The following is a 16,906-nucleotide window of genomic DNA, read 5'->3' as shown; positions in this document are numbered from 1 at the left end:
CAAATTCATCATATATTTGCTGTTTCATGAAAACTTTCTGCATAATAGCAAACCAAATATCCAGCTGTTCAGGTATGAATGGCAGCACCCAAATTTGTAATTGTGCTGTGGGTGGGCTGCGAGAGCTTTTGAGCAGAAAGTTTGTAGCTTGTGGAAGCAACGCTGGGATGGGTGATTGAATCAGGGGTATGTTCACATTTGGTTTGTTGTCACATTGTCCTGCTATCCAGTTGTGTGAAAGGGATGTCCTGTGGAGGTGACACTGAATCCAATGGTATGACTGGCATGGGTTGGGTGATCCTGTGATATTGTGGTTCGGATTGATGGGAGGTGCAGAATCCCATGACAGTTTTAATGTGTGAGGGTGTTGTAGAACCTCAGTCTCATTCTTGATGTTGTGGATTACACTGTCTTTGGTGCACAACAGGTTATGCACAGACAATATGCAAGTATTCAATGAAGTGAATTACAGATTAATAATGTGCCCACCAACACACCACTTTAGTGCCAGGGTCACAGCTTATGTAGAATCACCCATTCTACATCAAGAATGCATACACAAATATTTTGCAGCAAAAAGTGTCTTTATTAGCACAATCGATACAAAAATGCATGTGAATCATCAGCAAATGCCAACCGAAACCATAATCAACAAATTTAGTTTTCTAAAGATAGACTGCACAAGGTGCACTGTTGATTAGCAACTGTGTCACTCTCACACTTTATCTTCTCCTTTTGTTGTTGTTGTTCTTGATGTTGTATTTCATACTTTAAAATTACCTTGTTGTTACTCTCAGACAAACAAGTTGTAAAATTTTCAAATTATGGAGTTGTATGTACAGCTGTATATTATAAAACTGCTAGTGCTGAAATAATTTAATCCTTAATTTCTTCTAATTGCAGACATATGTTGATCTCTTCAAGAATATATCAAAAACTAATTTGATATCATTGGGAATCTCAGCTATAGCCATATTACTTCTAAGTATTTACAATGAATTGATTAAGGTAAGTGAATATTGAGCTATAAAGGATACAAAAATTGTTCTTGTAAACATTATCATCTATAAATAACCCCTCCATGAATTGCACAATTACTATGTTATAAATACAAATAATTTTGATTCAGTTTAATAGTTTTATCAGCTTGCACTATTATGTTGTTTTAATCAATACAAATGAATAGTTGCATCCAGTGTTATAAATGTGAATAATTTTGATTCAGTTTAATAGTTTTATAAACATGCACTATTTTGTCATTTTAATCGATACAAATCAATAGTTGAATCCTCTTTCATTAACTATTTGTATTTATACAGTAATATAACATCAGAAGTGCATATGCCTTACATGTAGTGCCTCACTAAATGAATTGTCTAATTCTGCTGGCAAACTATTGAATAATATACTCTGTAGACAGGGGAAGTAATTTCAATATAATGGCAGTTGAGGTTATGGAACAATTATATGCAAAACAGATTTTGATACTTTATTCCATTACATTAATGATGCTGTGTCGACCAATTTTTTTTTTGTTTTGCTTTCTGTAATTGTGCCAAAAAAAGAAGGTAGAACTTTTGTACAAATCTTAAGGCTGTGACTTTGCCACTGTAATCATTATCTGATAAACTCATAGCTCAGGTTGCAATGCATGTGAGCCATGTATGTGTGCATATGCAGGCCATAACTTGATGTTAAGTGAGCATTAGGGGTCTCCGTAATTACTTACATATTTTGTTATCTCAGCAGATGCATTCATTGCTCAAAATTTATAAAAGAAGTTGGTGGTCTTTGAATATGGAGTGGTTATCAATTTCTGTGAAATTATACAATCAGGATTCTGTGTTGCTGTACTTGTTCACAGAAGCAAATTATATTAAATTTAAAAACATTGACAAACAGCTTGTCTCCTCTACACAGTTTAACACACAATTAACATTTCTACCAGCTCTGTTTTGTTGTCTACATGGAAATGTGACCTGTACCCAAGACAGTATGTCTGCAGTCATACATTCTTGGAAGCCTTCTTATTAAGGTGGGTGATTTTACAGATGGAAATTGTACAAAATAACAAGTTCACTGCATTTGCAGTATACCACAACACCAAAAATTTAATATTCCTTCAAGTACGATATAATTTGTAAGTGGTTTTCTGCAAGCCACCCATTCACAAAACTGATGATTCAAAGGGGCAGTGCCAGTTTTTTTCAAATTATGTATGTATTTCATTTAATTTTCAGACTCCTTCAAAAGTTTTACATTTTTTACTTACTGTTATTGTGTGATTTCAGCCACGCATTGGGAAAAAGCTGCCAATCCCTTTACCAACAGAACTTTTGGTAATAATTACAGGCACACTGGTGTCAATGTATGTGCATCTAAATGAAAAGTTCTCTGTTACTGTCCTCGGTGAAATTCCCACTGGGTAAGGTGCTTTCTATTTAGGTAGATAATTATATAATTTGGTATATTAAAAGCTCTCTCACTAAGTTACTAAATAGTCAAAGGATGTATCAAAGAAATATAATCATTTGAAATGAGTCTAACACATCAAGTATTATATGTGCCTCATGCAAGAACATTGAGTATTATACTGAATGAATGTAGCTGCTAATTTATGTTATCATAACTGACAGAAGGATCAAACACAAAATGAAACACATTTTGTTATGCTTTACACACTCTGTTGTTGCTTAAAAGAATTAAAAAATTGCCTGTATGTAGTATCAGTGCTGAACTTGTACATACTAATCATTTATTTTGCTCTTCTGGAGATATTAACTTCACTAATTAAACAACATACTCTTTGTGTACCAGTATTTATGCTCTCCCAGTCAAAAGCAAATCATCATCTCTTTATAAAATCAACTGTAATAGGGGTGATGTGTGTGTGTGGGAGTGTGGTGGGGGGTGGGGGGGGGGGGTGGGGGGTGGAGGGGGGGGGGGGTGTACGTAAACACTAGGCCCAGCAGAAATCAGTCAGTGGGAACAGCTGAAGAGGGCAAGAAGTCAGCTCGCTGAAATCTCATATCTTCTGGACGATGCCACCTGAGTGAATACCTTAGAAATAATAAAAACCTTCTTACACCAGGAAAACCTAAAATCACGCATCAAGTACCTCTACAGGGAGGAGATGCACAGCAAAATTAAGAAGCTTGATAAGCTGTGGGACAGGGAGGAGTGCCTTTTACTCTCCCTTGTTCCCCTGCTGAGTTTCTGAGAGCACCAAACCATACCATCCTTTGCAAAGGTTATTCTTCACATCAGAACTCCAACCACCAACCAGATCACCAAAAGAGCCACACTGGTCCTGATCAGGAAGAGGGTCCAGTACACTTGACACAGACTTGACAAGACCTTGAGAACTGTTCTTGCTTCACCTGCAGTTGCTCTCCTGTGCTTCATGGGAGTGGATAGATGCAGTTAGCTGGTCTCAAGCTAACAGGGCATGGCAGTCAGCCACCTGTAGACAACCTGCTAAATACAGATGCTTTTCAGCTAAGAAAATCCTAAGAGCAGTCATCAATTGTCCAGAAAAAAAAACTGGTGATGACAACTTTTCTGTACTAAGAAAGGGGCCAAATTTTGCACTGACACTGGCGACCCTGTCAATAGTGGAACACAGTACAGTAGAACAAGTCATTCTTGCACTTCCACAATGATCTGCCGAGGAAATATGACATGTAACTTGCTGTATACTCACCAGAACTGTTCCACTGAAGCCAAATATCTCAAAGGAAGAGAGGAAAGCACTTACGCTGCTCCAAGAAGATTGTGAGATAGTCATCCTCTCAGCAGACAAAAGGAATTGTATGGTCCTCCTACAATGTCAAGTATACTAGCTAAAAATATACAACCTATTAGAGGACAACGCTTACAGGAGGATTGAAGATTATCCTCCCAGCTGAGTGACGACCATCAAACTTCTCTGACAAACGTTCTCAGATAAGAAGATGGTGAAGAAATTTTGCGCATGAGCAGCTGCAACACCTAGACTTCATGGACTGCATAAAGTCCATGAGAAAGGAATGCCACTCAATCCAATTGTTAGCAACATTGGCACAACAATATATGAATTAGCAAAACACCTGACAGTGATGCTCAGCCCATTTTGTGGGCAAATACCAACACCACATATTGGATTCAGCACATTTCATCCAGCCTCTTCAGAACTTCTGACTGGACCAAGAAAACCTCATGGTGAGCTTCGATGTGCTTTCTGTCTCTACAAGGGTACCTAAGACTCACAGGAGAAAAGTTTGGGTCAGTGCTAATGAAATTGTTTGAAGCCATGCCGACATCAACCTAATTTTTATTCGAGGAGAATCACTGTGAACAAACAGATGAAGTAGCCTGCTATCATCACTGGTGACCAATAAGTTTATGGATGTTTTTGAAGTAGCAGCCTTGGAGTCAACAGGCAACAAGATGTCTCATATTTCCCATATATAGATGATGCCTTTGTAATCTGGCCATAGAAGCATCACCTACAAGACATCCTGCAACATATGAATTCGCTGTACCACAACATAAAATTCATGATGGAGACAGAAGAAAGCAATCAATTTCCATTTCTGGATGTGCTGATCAGTTGAAGACCACATGGCACACTAGGACACAGCACCTACCATAAGCTGAGACATACAGCTTTGTACTTGCATGCCCCCAGCTGCCATACCCCTTCACAATGAGATGGTGTCCTAAGCACAATATTGCACAGAGCATGTGAAATATGGGACTGTGACAGTCTAGTAGCTGAATTGCAGCACTTACATGCTGTGTTCCGCATGAATGGTTACAGCAACTGCCAGATACAGTGTGCATTAAAACCAAAGAAGCTGAGACCATAACTTAGTCTGTTGTGATGGCAATTATTCCATACATCAGGACACAACAGCAAAAATTGGAAGAATACCTGGGAAACACAATGTGTTCCACCCACCAGCCAGGATGAAAGCCTTGTTGGGATCAGTCAGGGATGATCTATTACTCCAAAAATCAGAAGTCTACTGCATCCCCTGACTGTGTGGGAAAATGCATGTAGTCCGGATAGTACAGGAGACAGGAGCTAAGCATAAACACCATGCACACAATGAACAGACAACAAAGTTCACTTTGCCATAGCACTGTATCTCCCAATGACATGTCATGAATTACAATGGCATCACATTGTTGCAACAGTCCAACACCTTCCACAATTGCATTCTAAAAGAGGCTGAAGAGATCCTACTAGATAACAGACTAATAAATAAAGACAGCTTTCAATGAAGCAAAGTCTGGGACCCAGGCTTATACACAATCAAAGCACAGTGCCAATCTGTGTGGCAGTCCCCTCCTGTTACAACAACAGAAGAAGGTGGCAATGCATTGTCACTATGCTGGCAGAGACTTTTGTCTGATGCTGGCTGCAGCTCTAGTGAGGACATTGGGTTGAACCCCAACATTACAATTTCCCCATCACTACACCAAGTACATGCCCAAGTGTGGCCAGCTAGATGCTGCTGGTGAGGAATGTGTCTGCAGGGGGGCGGGGGGGGGGGGGGGGGGGGGGGCACGGCAAGAGGCTATAAAAGCTGTGCCCACCAGAAATGACTCAGTCATCAGCAGCACCTGAAGATGGTAAGAAGTATGTTTGCCAAAATATCGTGTGTTCTGGACAATGCCTTCAGGATGTATACCAAAGGAATAGTCAAGAACTATAGTTTTCTTCACTTGGAATATCATTATTGAGAGTAAACACAGCTTTCTTATAGAGTATTCCAAGGGGTTGTGGGAAAGTTGATACCATTCTTTACTGTAACCAAAAATCTATTGTACATAATTTTTTCAGATATTTTTCTTAAGAACTGAAAGTTCATTGTTAGAAATTCCATGGTTGTATCCGTTTTTGTGTCAAGTAATGAATACACCAGGTAAACACCAACTTTCATTAGTAACAGATATAACATTGCACATGACTGACTGTATTTAAATTTTCTCCCAAAAAAGTTATTAGATTTTATATGACTATTGAGCACTAAAAATTAGAGACTGTTAATACAGTAATGCCAAAATGTGCAAAAATAGCAATGAATGAACAGGCATAAATGACATTGCCAATAGTTAACCTTACTGTTATTTGAGAGTATATATCTCAATTCTGTGCAAACAATATTCGTTTCACCTCTCAGAAACTGAGGCTAATGGGTAAAAAATGAATGAAACTCTGTTATGGAATCTTTAGGTACTAGCAAATAATAATTTGGTATTCACACCAAGAAGATGCTCTGTTAGTCATTTCATTTCATGCAGTCAGCTTTCCACAGTATTTCAGATTACCAGTAACTGAAGTGTCCCAGATTCAAGCCTCACAGTGAGCATGGATGTGAATTTTTTAAAAATTTGTCTTTGTCTAAGCATTTGTGTTCATATACATGGACCAGTCATAAAGTAATGCAGCTTATCTTTCTTTCTCCTTCATTAAGTTGATATGTAGTAATCATGAATTTGGCACACTTTCATGAACCAACTTCTACAGCCCACTCCAGTAATAGTCTCCTATATTAAGAGGTGGCAGCACTATGTAAATTTAGAAAAAAAAATCTGTCATTGATGTATATGTAGAACAGCATTCTGTGATGGCATTCCTTACTGCAGGAGGTGAAACACTCAGTCGCATCCATGAGAGGGTGAAGGTGTATGGAAATGTCACAGTGGATGTGAGCAGTGTTAGACAGTGGATCATTGCAGTAGAGAAGCTGAAGGGCAAACACACATAATCATTTCAATCCTTCCTCTTGCATTTTAAGTGAATTTGTCTTGTTACCTTTTTTGTATACCAAATTAAAACACATTGGCATGTGATGAGAGGAAATAATGAGAGTACAAACTCTACCTAACAACATAGAACAAGTCAGCTGCCTGTTTCAGGATGTTGTACTCTAACAGGGCTGCATGGATCAAGTGCTTAGCAGATCTACCTTTGTGTTTCTGTGTATCTGGAGTCCAAATGCACCATCCAAACCTGTCAAACTTGGGTGTCTTACATCATGGCTAACCACACATTGCACACCAGCCTGTGAATTATGTGTATGGAAGTACTAGAAAAATAATATTCTGGGGAAGTGGTTACTCTTGTAAATAAATAGCAGACAAATCTGCTAAAATCTTGATACATTGTTGAGGCCCAGTGTCTTCCAATTTTGTATGTGTACTTTATTAGTTACAGCAGTGGCATAAAGTAACAGTTGCTTCAATCAGGATTCACAGTGGACTTGCAAACATAACTTTTGCCTTTGATTCCAACACTACTGATACGCAAGACAAGTTACTTGCACCACAAGGCACAATAGTAATCTTCCACCACTCTGCTGTGTTTGAAATTGTACCTGCCACATGAGTTTCTGCACCACACACTGCCAGGGTACTTTTGGAAATGCTGGTGCTTTCACGAAAAATTGAAAATAACTGAAATCTCTCAGTGTTGCATCAGTGATTATAAATTTCACAACACTGAGGCAGCACACAGCAGAACAGTAAAGACAACCAACTTACATGCATTGTAGCAATGGTGTCTCGACTGGCAAAAGCTCTACACATTATCTGACATTGTCTAAATCTCTGTCTGTCGCCAAGCCAAAAACACATATAATCACCAAATAAATTTACTTCCTTTGCAACTTGCCTTTGGACAACATTATTTATGTAATATGTGCAAAGACAAGGCTTATTTTGTCATACCTGCTGAGCTACCTCACTATATGTCCAGTTGCTTCGGACTCCAGCTGCATTCTCCTGGAATGATGGCATGTCGTCCTGTCTTCTGTCCCACCAAGACAAAAATAGTGTGACACTACTACATTTAATAATTTTGATGTTACAATACTTTACATCGACACCTCCAAGTGACACACTTGCAGAATGATATCTGCTAGAATTTTGTCTCTGTCCTATTATAATCTGTAACATTATTAGACCCTACTTTGTTACTGTCTTTTTATGCCACTCTCAACTTGTCCAACTGTTCAGAAAGAAAGGATGTCCACTGCTACAAACTATGCAGTATTTTTGGTGTAGGACACATTTCGTTTCCATCCATCAGCCTTCAAAACTTTACATTAGCAGTCGCTGCACCCATGCCCCAGTAACACTGCCCACACTGCAGCACTTGTGGAGCATGCTCACTTTGGCCACTTGTGAATTAAGATTGATGAGCTGGGTTAAAACTTAAATATCTCGTGAGCCACTACTCGGACCATGTTGCGGTTTTCACCACCATTATAATAAAATTCTCTGTGTATCTAGATATGCTATTACTTGCTCATGTTGTCTTTAATTATTTTACTTTACCTGGTTGTGAATATGGAGTACAGTGAGCATGGACAATTGACTCCTATACCACTGCCATGTCTCACACAGTTAGTTGATGCAATGTGATAAGTTAGATGATGCAATGCCATATAGCCAGCAAGTGAAGGCAGTGAATTCACACAACATCCAGCATGTTGACCAAATCATCCACGATGACTGCTGGGTAATAACAGGTGTACTGTGTTATCTGTTACCCATTGTGAAAGGCAATTTTGATGGTTATTATTCAAAAACTGAGATACAAGATGGTTTGTGCATGCTGGGTGTTGAAAATTTTGACTGATCAAAATAGAGAGACCATGCACCATTAGACTTTCCTCTGTTCAGCCCATTCAGAGTAGTTAATTGGAGGCATCTCTTTGAAGACATGGAGACCCTGAAAAATTCTTTGTGCCAGTGGCTGAGGGAGCAGGGCCATAGTTTTTAGTGTGCACGTATAAATGCTCTTGTTAGAAAGTGAAAAAACTGTGGACAAAGAGATTAGATTAGATTAGATTAAGTTTTCGTTCCATAGACCCAAAAAATGAAATGATTCTCATGGGTGTGGAACATGTCAGAAAGTATAACATAAAACGTAAAACATTTGAATATAATACTTATTACCCTGATCATTTGTCAGGAGATGGTTGAAATAGGTGAATACAATGCGGTAAACTGGAACAGCTAATATTTACAGAATTAACACGCTGTCAGAATGAAACATTATTATGCACTATTAATAAATTTATCATACACGAAATACCTAATCTTGACTGTTGTGACCATGTGCTGTCAAAACTGAAATCTAACAGACATTTTGACTTAAGCAGGGTTAACAGTCTCTGTTACGATATTCATCTATAGAGTAGAAAGAGTTGCCTATCAAAAAGTCTTTCAAACTCTGTTTAAACTGTGCTTTATCTGAAACCAAGCTTTTAATGGTTGCTGGCAATTTATTGAAAATGTCTGTTCCTGAATATTGGACCCCTTTTTGGACCAAGGTAAGTGATTTTAGGTCTTTATGTAGATCGTTCTTATTTCTAGTATTGATACAATGTATTGAGCTATTGGTTGGAAATAGAAATGTATTACTTGCAACAAATTACATTAAGGAATAAATATACTGAGAAGCAGTGGTTAGAAAACAAAGTTTCTTGAACGGGTTTCTACATGATTTTCTTGTATTTACACCACAAATGATTCTTATCACATGCTTTTGCGCCCTAAAAAATTTTGCACAGTTTGGTGAGTTGCCCCAGAATATGATCCCATATGACATAATAGAATGAAAGTAAGCAAAGTATGCAGTTTTTTTTTATATTTGTGTCTCCTACATCTGACATCATTCTCACTGCAAATACAGACTTGTTTAGGTGCTTAAGCAATTCTGTGGTATCCCCTTCCCAACTGAATTTATTATCGAGTTGTAATCCCAGAAATTTAACACTGTCAATCTCTTCGATCTGCATGTCTTCAGATGTTATACACATGCTAGAAGGAATTCTCTTACAGGTTCTAAACTGCATATAGTGGGTATTTTCAAAGTTTAATGACAGTGAATTAGCTTTAAACCATTTATTAATGACAGTGAAAATTTGCTTAGCAGCTATTTCTTCTATGTGTGTACTTGACATGCAACTTACTCCAATGTTTGTATGATTGGCAAACAAAACAAACTTAACATCTGGCAGTGTAATAGATGAGAAGTCAAAAATGTACACAAGAAAAAGCAATGGACCCAAGATGGAAACTTGAGGAACACCACATTTAATTAATTCCCAATCAGATGAAGACTGACTGCTAACTGCACAGGTATTTTGCAATGACACCCTTTGTCATTTCGCAGCATTGCCAGTGACACCATAATATTCTAATTTACATAACAGAATGCTGTGGTTTTCACAGTCAAAGGCTTTTGATAGGTCACAGAAACTGCCAGGAGCCTCTTATTTATTATTTAACCGGCAAAAGTGAAATTGGTCAATAGTTCGATGGTATCACTTTATCCCCCTTCTTATATAGAGTCCTAACTTCGTCATATTTTAGCCAGTCTGGAAATGTTCCACTGATAAGAGACTGATTACACAAATAACTTAAGATAGAACTCGACTCACATGAACACTCTTTGAGTAACTTTGTTGATATGTTGTTATACCCACTGGAATACTTGGATTTTAAGGATTTTATGATGGATGCTGCTTCTCTGGGAGACGTGAGTGTCATTTCCATTTTACTGAAGTTATTTTTAAAAGACTGGTCTCAGATACTCCATTGCATTGTTCACCAAACCTGATAACCCCAAGCTGTCAGTTACAGAAATAAAGTACTTGTTTAAGAGGTTTGCAGCACTACATGCACTTCTTACCAAAGTCTCATTTATTTTTAGAGCTATCTGGTCCTCTTCCTTTTTGACCCCACCTGTCTTTGTCTTCACGACATCCCATACAGTTTTTATTTTGTTGCCTGATGTAATTATCTGTTTCTCATAATAAAGCTGCTTCAGTTTCTGGATTACTTGCTTCAATATTGTGCTGCATTCTTTGTAATGCATTAAAATTCTAACATTGGAGCTGTTCCTAGATGGTAGATACAGTGTAATTTTTGTCCCACATGATATCTTTATTCATTGTGTAATCCATGGTTTATTTTTTGATTTCTCTGTGATTTGAGTTACCTTTAGGGGAAAACAAATTTCAAAAGTGGAGGTAACTTTATTAATGAATGCTTTGTATTTTCCATTTGAGTTAGAAGTATTGTACACATCTATCCAGTTCATGTCTTTGAGCAATTTCCTGAATTTCTCAATTTTTGATGTATTTATTACACTTTTGTACTCAGATTTAATAGATTATTTTTATGCTGACAAGTTTCAACCTTTAACACAAGCATCTCATGATCAGAGAGCTCATTTGCTATTGGTTCTGTGACATAGCTTTTGTACTTAGATTTGTCTACAAAAATATTATCAATAGAAGTCTCAGAGCATTTACATATCCTAGTAGCAAAGTTCACAGTAGGAACTAAATTGAATGATAATCACCACCAATGACTATTTCCTTGTTTTTTTTTTTGTTCTTTTTTTTTTGTTTTTTGTTTTTTGTTTTTTTTTTGTTTTTTTTTTAACCATGAGATGGGGCAACAGAGCTTCCAGGTTTTTTATGAAGAGGTTAAAATTTCCTGAAGGTGATCTGTTAATACCTACTATTATAAAGGACTTATGAAATACTACTACTGTTACACAAGCTTCAATGTGCTGCTCTGAGTAAAATTTATTAATATCAATATTCTTGAAATCAAAACAGTTTCTGACAAATGTGTCAACTCCTCCTTTCTCCATATTTTCTCTACAGAAGTAAAAAGCTAACTTGAATTCTGTAACATTTAACATATCTATACCAGTGGTCACATGGTGTTCAGAAAGGCAGACTATATCAATTGGTTTGCTCAACTCTAATTCTTTAACACAAATAAGCAACTCATTAAGTTTACCCCTTAGTCCTCAGATATTCTGATGTAATAATGATAACTGATTTTGTGCACTAGCTGAATTACAACTGGATGAATCTAATTTTTGTGCCAATTTTTGAGTATCTATAGTTTCAATCAGAGGCTGTCTGCATGAATTGTGTACATTAAAATTTGCTTTCTGGCTGTCTGTTTTATCAATGAGAATATCATTTTCAGCCTGTCTCTGAACATCTATTGTTGGTGATTATATGGAAAAGTGAATGTTGTAGTTGTTATCCAATGTATGTGGCATTTACTTTTCTTGTAAAATAAAAAAATGAAAAAAAATAGGTGGCATTACTCCCTGATTGACTCTCCTATGTAGATACAGCCAAGTGATCTGATGTATTATCTTTGTACTGAAGTACATGGTGCAAGTGGGACAGTTCTTACAAGTGTTTTACTTCTAAAAATAGTATTTCACTCTTACACACACACACACACACACACACACACACACACACACACACACACACACACATGCACGCATAGGATCTAATTTCATTGAAATAAAAGATACAACGTTATTCTTTATTTTGTTTGTAGATTTCCACCCTTTTCACCTCCACCACTGGAACTTCTTCCAAAAGTGCTGACTGATGGATTTACTATTTCCATCGTTGCATTCTCTGTTAATATGTCAATGGCTTCCATATTTGCTAGGAAGCTGAAATACAGTATTAATGCCAACCAGGAACTGCTTGCATCAGTAAGTATGACTGTAACTGAATATTTTACTGAAAACAATGTTTAAAGCATATACACATCAATTTGTACAGAAATTCTTGTCAAGCAGTGCAGACTCATTTGGAAGTCTTAGTTATTTTAAGGAGACAATGACTTACAGGTTTTTAGGAAATACTAAATACTCATAATTTTCCTCAGCTATATTACTCCAAAATTTATAACACAAACTGTTTCAGACATTAACAGACCAGAAGATCATCTGTTGATGACTGAAACTATTGTGTGATAAATTTTGGAGTAATACAGCTGTGTGCAATCATCAGTTTTCAACATTAAGTCTTAATATTTAAAACTGGTGAATATTTAGACAAGTAGTTTCATTTTTTATTGTCTTGAATTTTTGATCATCTTGTTACGTGTACAACTGTGTGCCAGTATACCATTGATGGTACTTATATTACTAAAAAAATTCCTCTATGTTCCCCATACTGTCCTTTTCTATGCCTTAAGATATTCTGAAAATATTTCTTCAATGTTCTCTCAGCCTCTATCAGTACAGTTGCTTTTTCTTTTGTCTGTTTTCCATTACTGTCATTATCATTATTTCCCTCAGGTCTTTATTTCCCCTCAATAGTACTTTGTTGCTTCATACCTTTGCCTTCTTTTTTGTCATAGCACTTCATTTGTTCCAGGAAATTAGTGCCATATCATGTAGAATATAAAATGAAGTGGTATTATAATAGTTCTACAACAAATTTGTGTCAAAGACTATTCATTGAGCAACCCAAAACCGTGGTCATCATTACCATACCTTTATACATAATTAATAAAAATGTACACTCAATATCTAGATTTAACAAGCTTTATCATCACACTTGCATGAAGATAGATTTTATGTACAAGTTCTTAGAAAATAGTGTGTGATTATGTTGTGTGGCAACACTTTTGGTAAGACTTGTAACTGTTTTGTTCAAACTTTAAAATAGGTGCCACATGCACCTTTTCAGCCATCTTAACTGATCAGTGCCACACATTTTGTAGAAATACATAAGGACAAGTATTCTGCAGTTATAAAACATATTTATTTAAAATAGTGGATTGTTATTTAGGTATGTATTGTGCTGAGAGAAATTAAGACCAATAATTATAATAGAAAGAAATTTAAATTTTCTTATGAGACTGTGAATCTGACTCTCTGAATGCTGGGGTGAGGTTTTCGTATCAAGAAGTGTCTCTTACAATTCATAATATTGCAAAAGACGGTGTTCACATTAAGGTGTAAGAGCTTGTTGAGATGGTATATTTATTACATAGAGGGGGAAAATATTAGGAGTGATCAAAAAGTTTCTGTTTGAGGGCACTGCTGCAGCATGTATCCAGTGTAGTGAAACTCTAGTGTGGGTATATAAGCCATGACACATAGCCAAGGGGTTAGTGTGGCTTTGTGTCTTTTTGACACACATGCAGTAAATGCAGCAATGTGAATTACGGAGACATTGTTACCAAATGCATCCAAACAAGACCAACACACTGTTATTCTTTTCTTGGCCACTGAAGGACAAAGACTGGTAGACATCCATCAGAGAATGAAGAATGTGTATGGGGGAGCATGTCCTTTGAAATCGACCATTGTGGAGTGGTGTATCAGGTTCTGTACTGGTTGTGGTTAGACACAAGATGCTGGTTGATCTGGGAGGTCAGCCTCATCCTTTACAATTTGAGTGGGAGACACTCAAGCACCCACCTTGTGGTCCTGATCTCTTCCCATGTGATTATCATGATTACCATACCTTTGGTCCCTTAAAAAAGACCTTGAAGGTTCAATGATTCCTCTTAGACAAGACTGTGCAGCAGGCAGTTATGGACTACTTGACACAGCAGGACACAGTGATTTTTCCAAACAGGTATCTTCACCTTGGTGTATTGGTGGAATGATTGCCTCAACACATATGGTGATTTTGCCTGATTGACATACTGATTCTGGACTGTACAGACTTTGAATGGAAACCTTTTGATTGCCATTATAATATTCTGAGTAAAAATTCTGCACATGAGTAGGATGACTGCATGATAGTCACTGTTTACATCAGAAAAAAACTGATGGAAGGGGAGGACATTAGTAGATAGTATTTAGAAAAGTAGAAGTAAAATCCAAAGGATTTCTGGTAACTTCCTGTAAACAAGCAAAACAAATATATGCTTTAGTATTCTTTGAGACAAGATTGCATGTTAGAATGATTGGCTATTTGTAAGTGGATATAGTAGTTACTGGCATTTATTACTGAGTGTGTCTGAGCCATTTACGTATTTAACTAGAACAGATGATAAAGATGAGCACTTTAAAAAGTAGCCATGTTGCAGGATGCTGTCTCACATCATGCATTGCAAAGGTAAATGTATGTGAACTGAATCTGAAAATAGTTTCTCACCCACCCAGTTTCCCAGATTTGGTTTTGTGTGACTATTTTCATAGAATGAAGAGGTTATGTATGCTGTAAATGACTGTTATGTACAGTTGGAGCATATGAGAGAATGAGCCACTCTATAGCAATTCTGGATTTGTGGGGTGTCACATTGTCCTGCTGGCATAACCACAAGTGCCAGAACAAAGACGAAGAACACTAGACCAGAGAAGGCGGTGAAACATCGGCCAATGGTGCGCTGATTAGGACTGCACCATGACAGGAGTGACACCTGCAAGAAGTCAATATAAGCACTGCTCCTGCCAGCGTCGGCCACTCAGATCAGCTCAGTATATGGACATTAGTGGACAGTATTAGCACGGCGTAGCAGAGAGTGCTACGATATCAGATTTTAGTGATCCATATCCATTGCTTGTTTGAATATTGTGTATAGCCAGGACTCAGATTTATGTTGCATGTTGCCCATCGCCCATCGCTTGCAACACCTTTGTACATTCATGTTAAGTATTGTCAATCTGCTTTATAGAAATAAAACTACTAATGTTATTTCTTTGAATTGTTGTATAGCATTCCAAGAATGTAGCATCCCTTGTGTACCGTATACGAGACGAGTGAGACCCAACACTGAAATTGCCCAAGTCCATCAGATGCACAATGGACATGAATGGATGCAGATCAGACAGGGGGCTTACATACGTGTCACCTGTCAGTGTCATATCTAAACGTATCAGGGGTCCCATATCACTTCAACTGCACATGCCCCACACCATAACAGAGCCTTCACCAGCTTGAACAGTCCCCTGCTGATGTGCAGTGTCTATGGATTAATGAGGTTGTCTCCATACCTGTACACGTCCATCCACTCGATACAATTTGAAACAAGGCTCGTCTGACCAGGCAACATGTTTCCAGTCATCAACAGTCCAACGTCGGTGTTGACAGGCCCAGGCAAGCCATATAGCTTTGTGAAACTAGTAGTGTGAAAAATAATATAATAATAAAAATTATAAAAAATATACACAGTCTGGTGAAAAAATATCATTCTTAAAATTTATTGTGGCTGTGGGGTCCACACAGAGGAAAATGATTGTTTAAATATTAGCTTTTGTTTTTGTTTTCATTCTGCAAATAATAATAATAATAATAATAATAATATTTATTTATTTTTTACCAGATTCATAAATCTACCCCTGTAAACTCTAACAGTAAGCTCCTCATATTTCTCTGGTGAAACTGACAGTAACTTTATAAAAATCTAAGTACTAGTACTTGTGTTTTCTGATAATTACTTGTGTTTACTTCAGTGTTAGCACAGGAGTTACTTTTTGCTTGGTTATGTAGCTAGATGTAATTAGTATTCTGTTGTTACCTGCTGAACTAAGTTACATGAACCAAATTAGTTCTTATGAAAATAAGAAAAGACATTTTTGAGAAATTTAGCCTGGGATACAGTTTAGTGCAGTGAGGGGGGTGGTGGTGGTGGGGGGGGGGGGGTTGGGAAGGGAATTCAATGTGTTTGTTTTATGGATAGTTCTGGTTTCATCTCTACCATATGTAACTGCTGTATCTTTTAGATGAAGTATGAAGGCTTCTGTATTATACCATCCTAATATATTTAAATTTATGTACATTGATACTTCCTTCATAAAACCACTGTGTATGTGTTAATCAAATTTTTGTCTTGTACTGTATTAACACTTGGCTGAAATAGTTCAAATTTTTAATTAAGAATTGTTTTCCAGGGAACTGCTAACATCTTTGGGTCCTTTTTTTCTTGTGTGCCATTTGCTGCATCATTATCTCGAAGTTTAATACAGCAAACTGTAGGAGGAAGGACTCAGCTGGCAAGTGTTGTTTCATGTCTCTTGCTGACTTTAGTGCTTCTTGTCATTGGACCTTTCTTTGAACCACTACCAAATGTGAGTATCTGTAGCTGAAACTGATTTTTAATTTATATTATC

General features: G+C 37.1%; 1 protein-coding gene across 4 annotated transcripts in view; it reads left to right on the top strand.

The window, feature by feature from the left end:
- LOC124721868 (sulfate transporter-like) overlaps positions 1-16,906 on the top strand; it is a 478,624-nt gene that overhangs the window by 436,892 nt on the left and 24,826 nt on the right. For all 4 annotated transcript variants that reach the window (XM_047247004.1, XM_047247006.1, XM_047247003.1 and 1 more), the window contains exons 7-10: positions 904-1,008; positions 2,292-2,425; positions 12,382-12,544; positions 16,688-16,864. In XM_047247004.1, coding sequence (XP_047102960.1) covers positions 904-1,008; positions 2,292-2,425; positions 12,382-12,544; positions 16,688-16,864 — 579 coding nt within the window. The remainder of the gene's footprint in view (positions 1-903; positions 1,009-2,291; positions 2,426-12,381; positions 12,545-16,687; positions 16,865-16,906) is intronic.

This window comes from Schistocerca piceifrons, chromosome X (assembly GCF_021461385.2).
Source record: "Schistocerca piceifrons isolate TAMUIC-IGC-003096 chromosome X, iqSchPice1.1, whole genome shotgun sequence".
Lineage (NCBI taxonomy): Eukaryota > Metazoa > Arthropoda > Insecta > Orthoptera > Acrididae > Schistocerca > Schistocerca piceifrons.
Note: the sequence above shows the minus strand (reverse complement) of the source record. Positions and strands in the feature narration are given on the sequence as shown.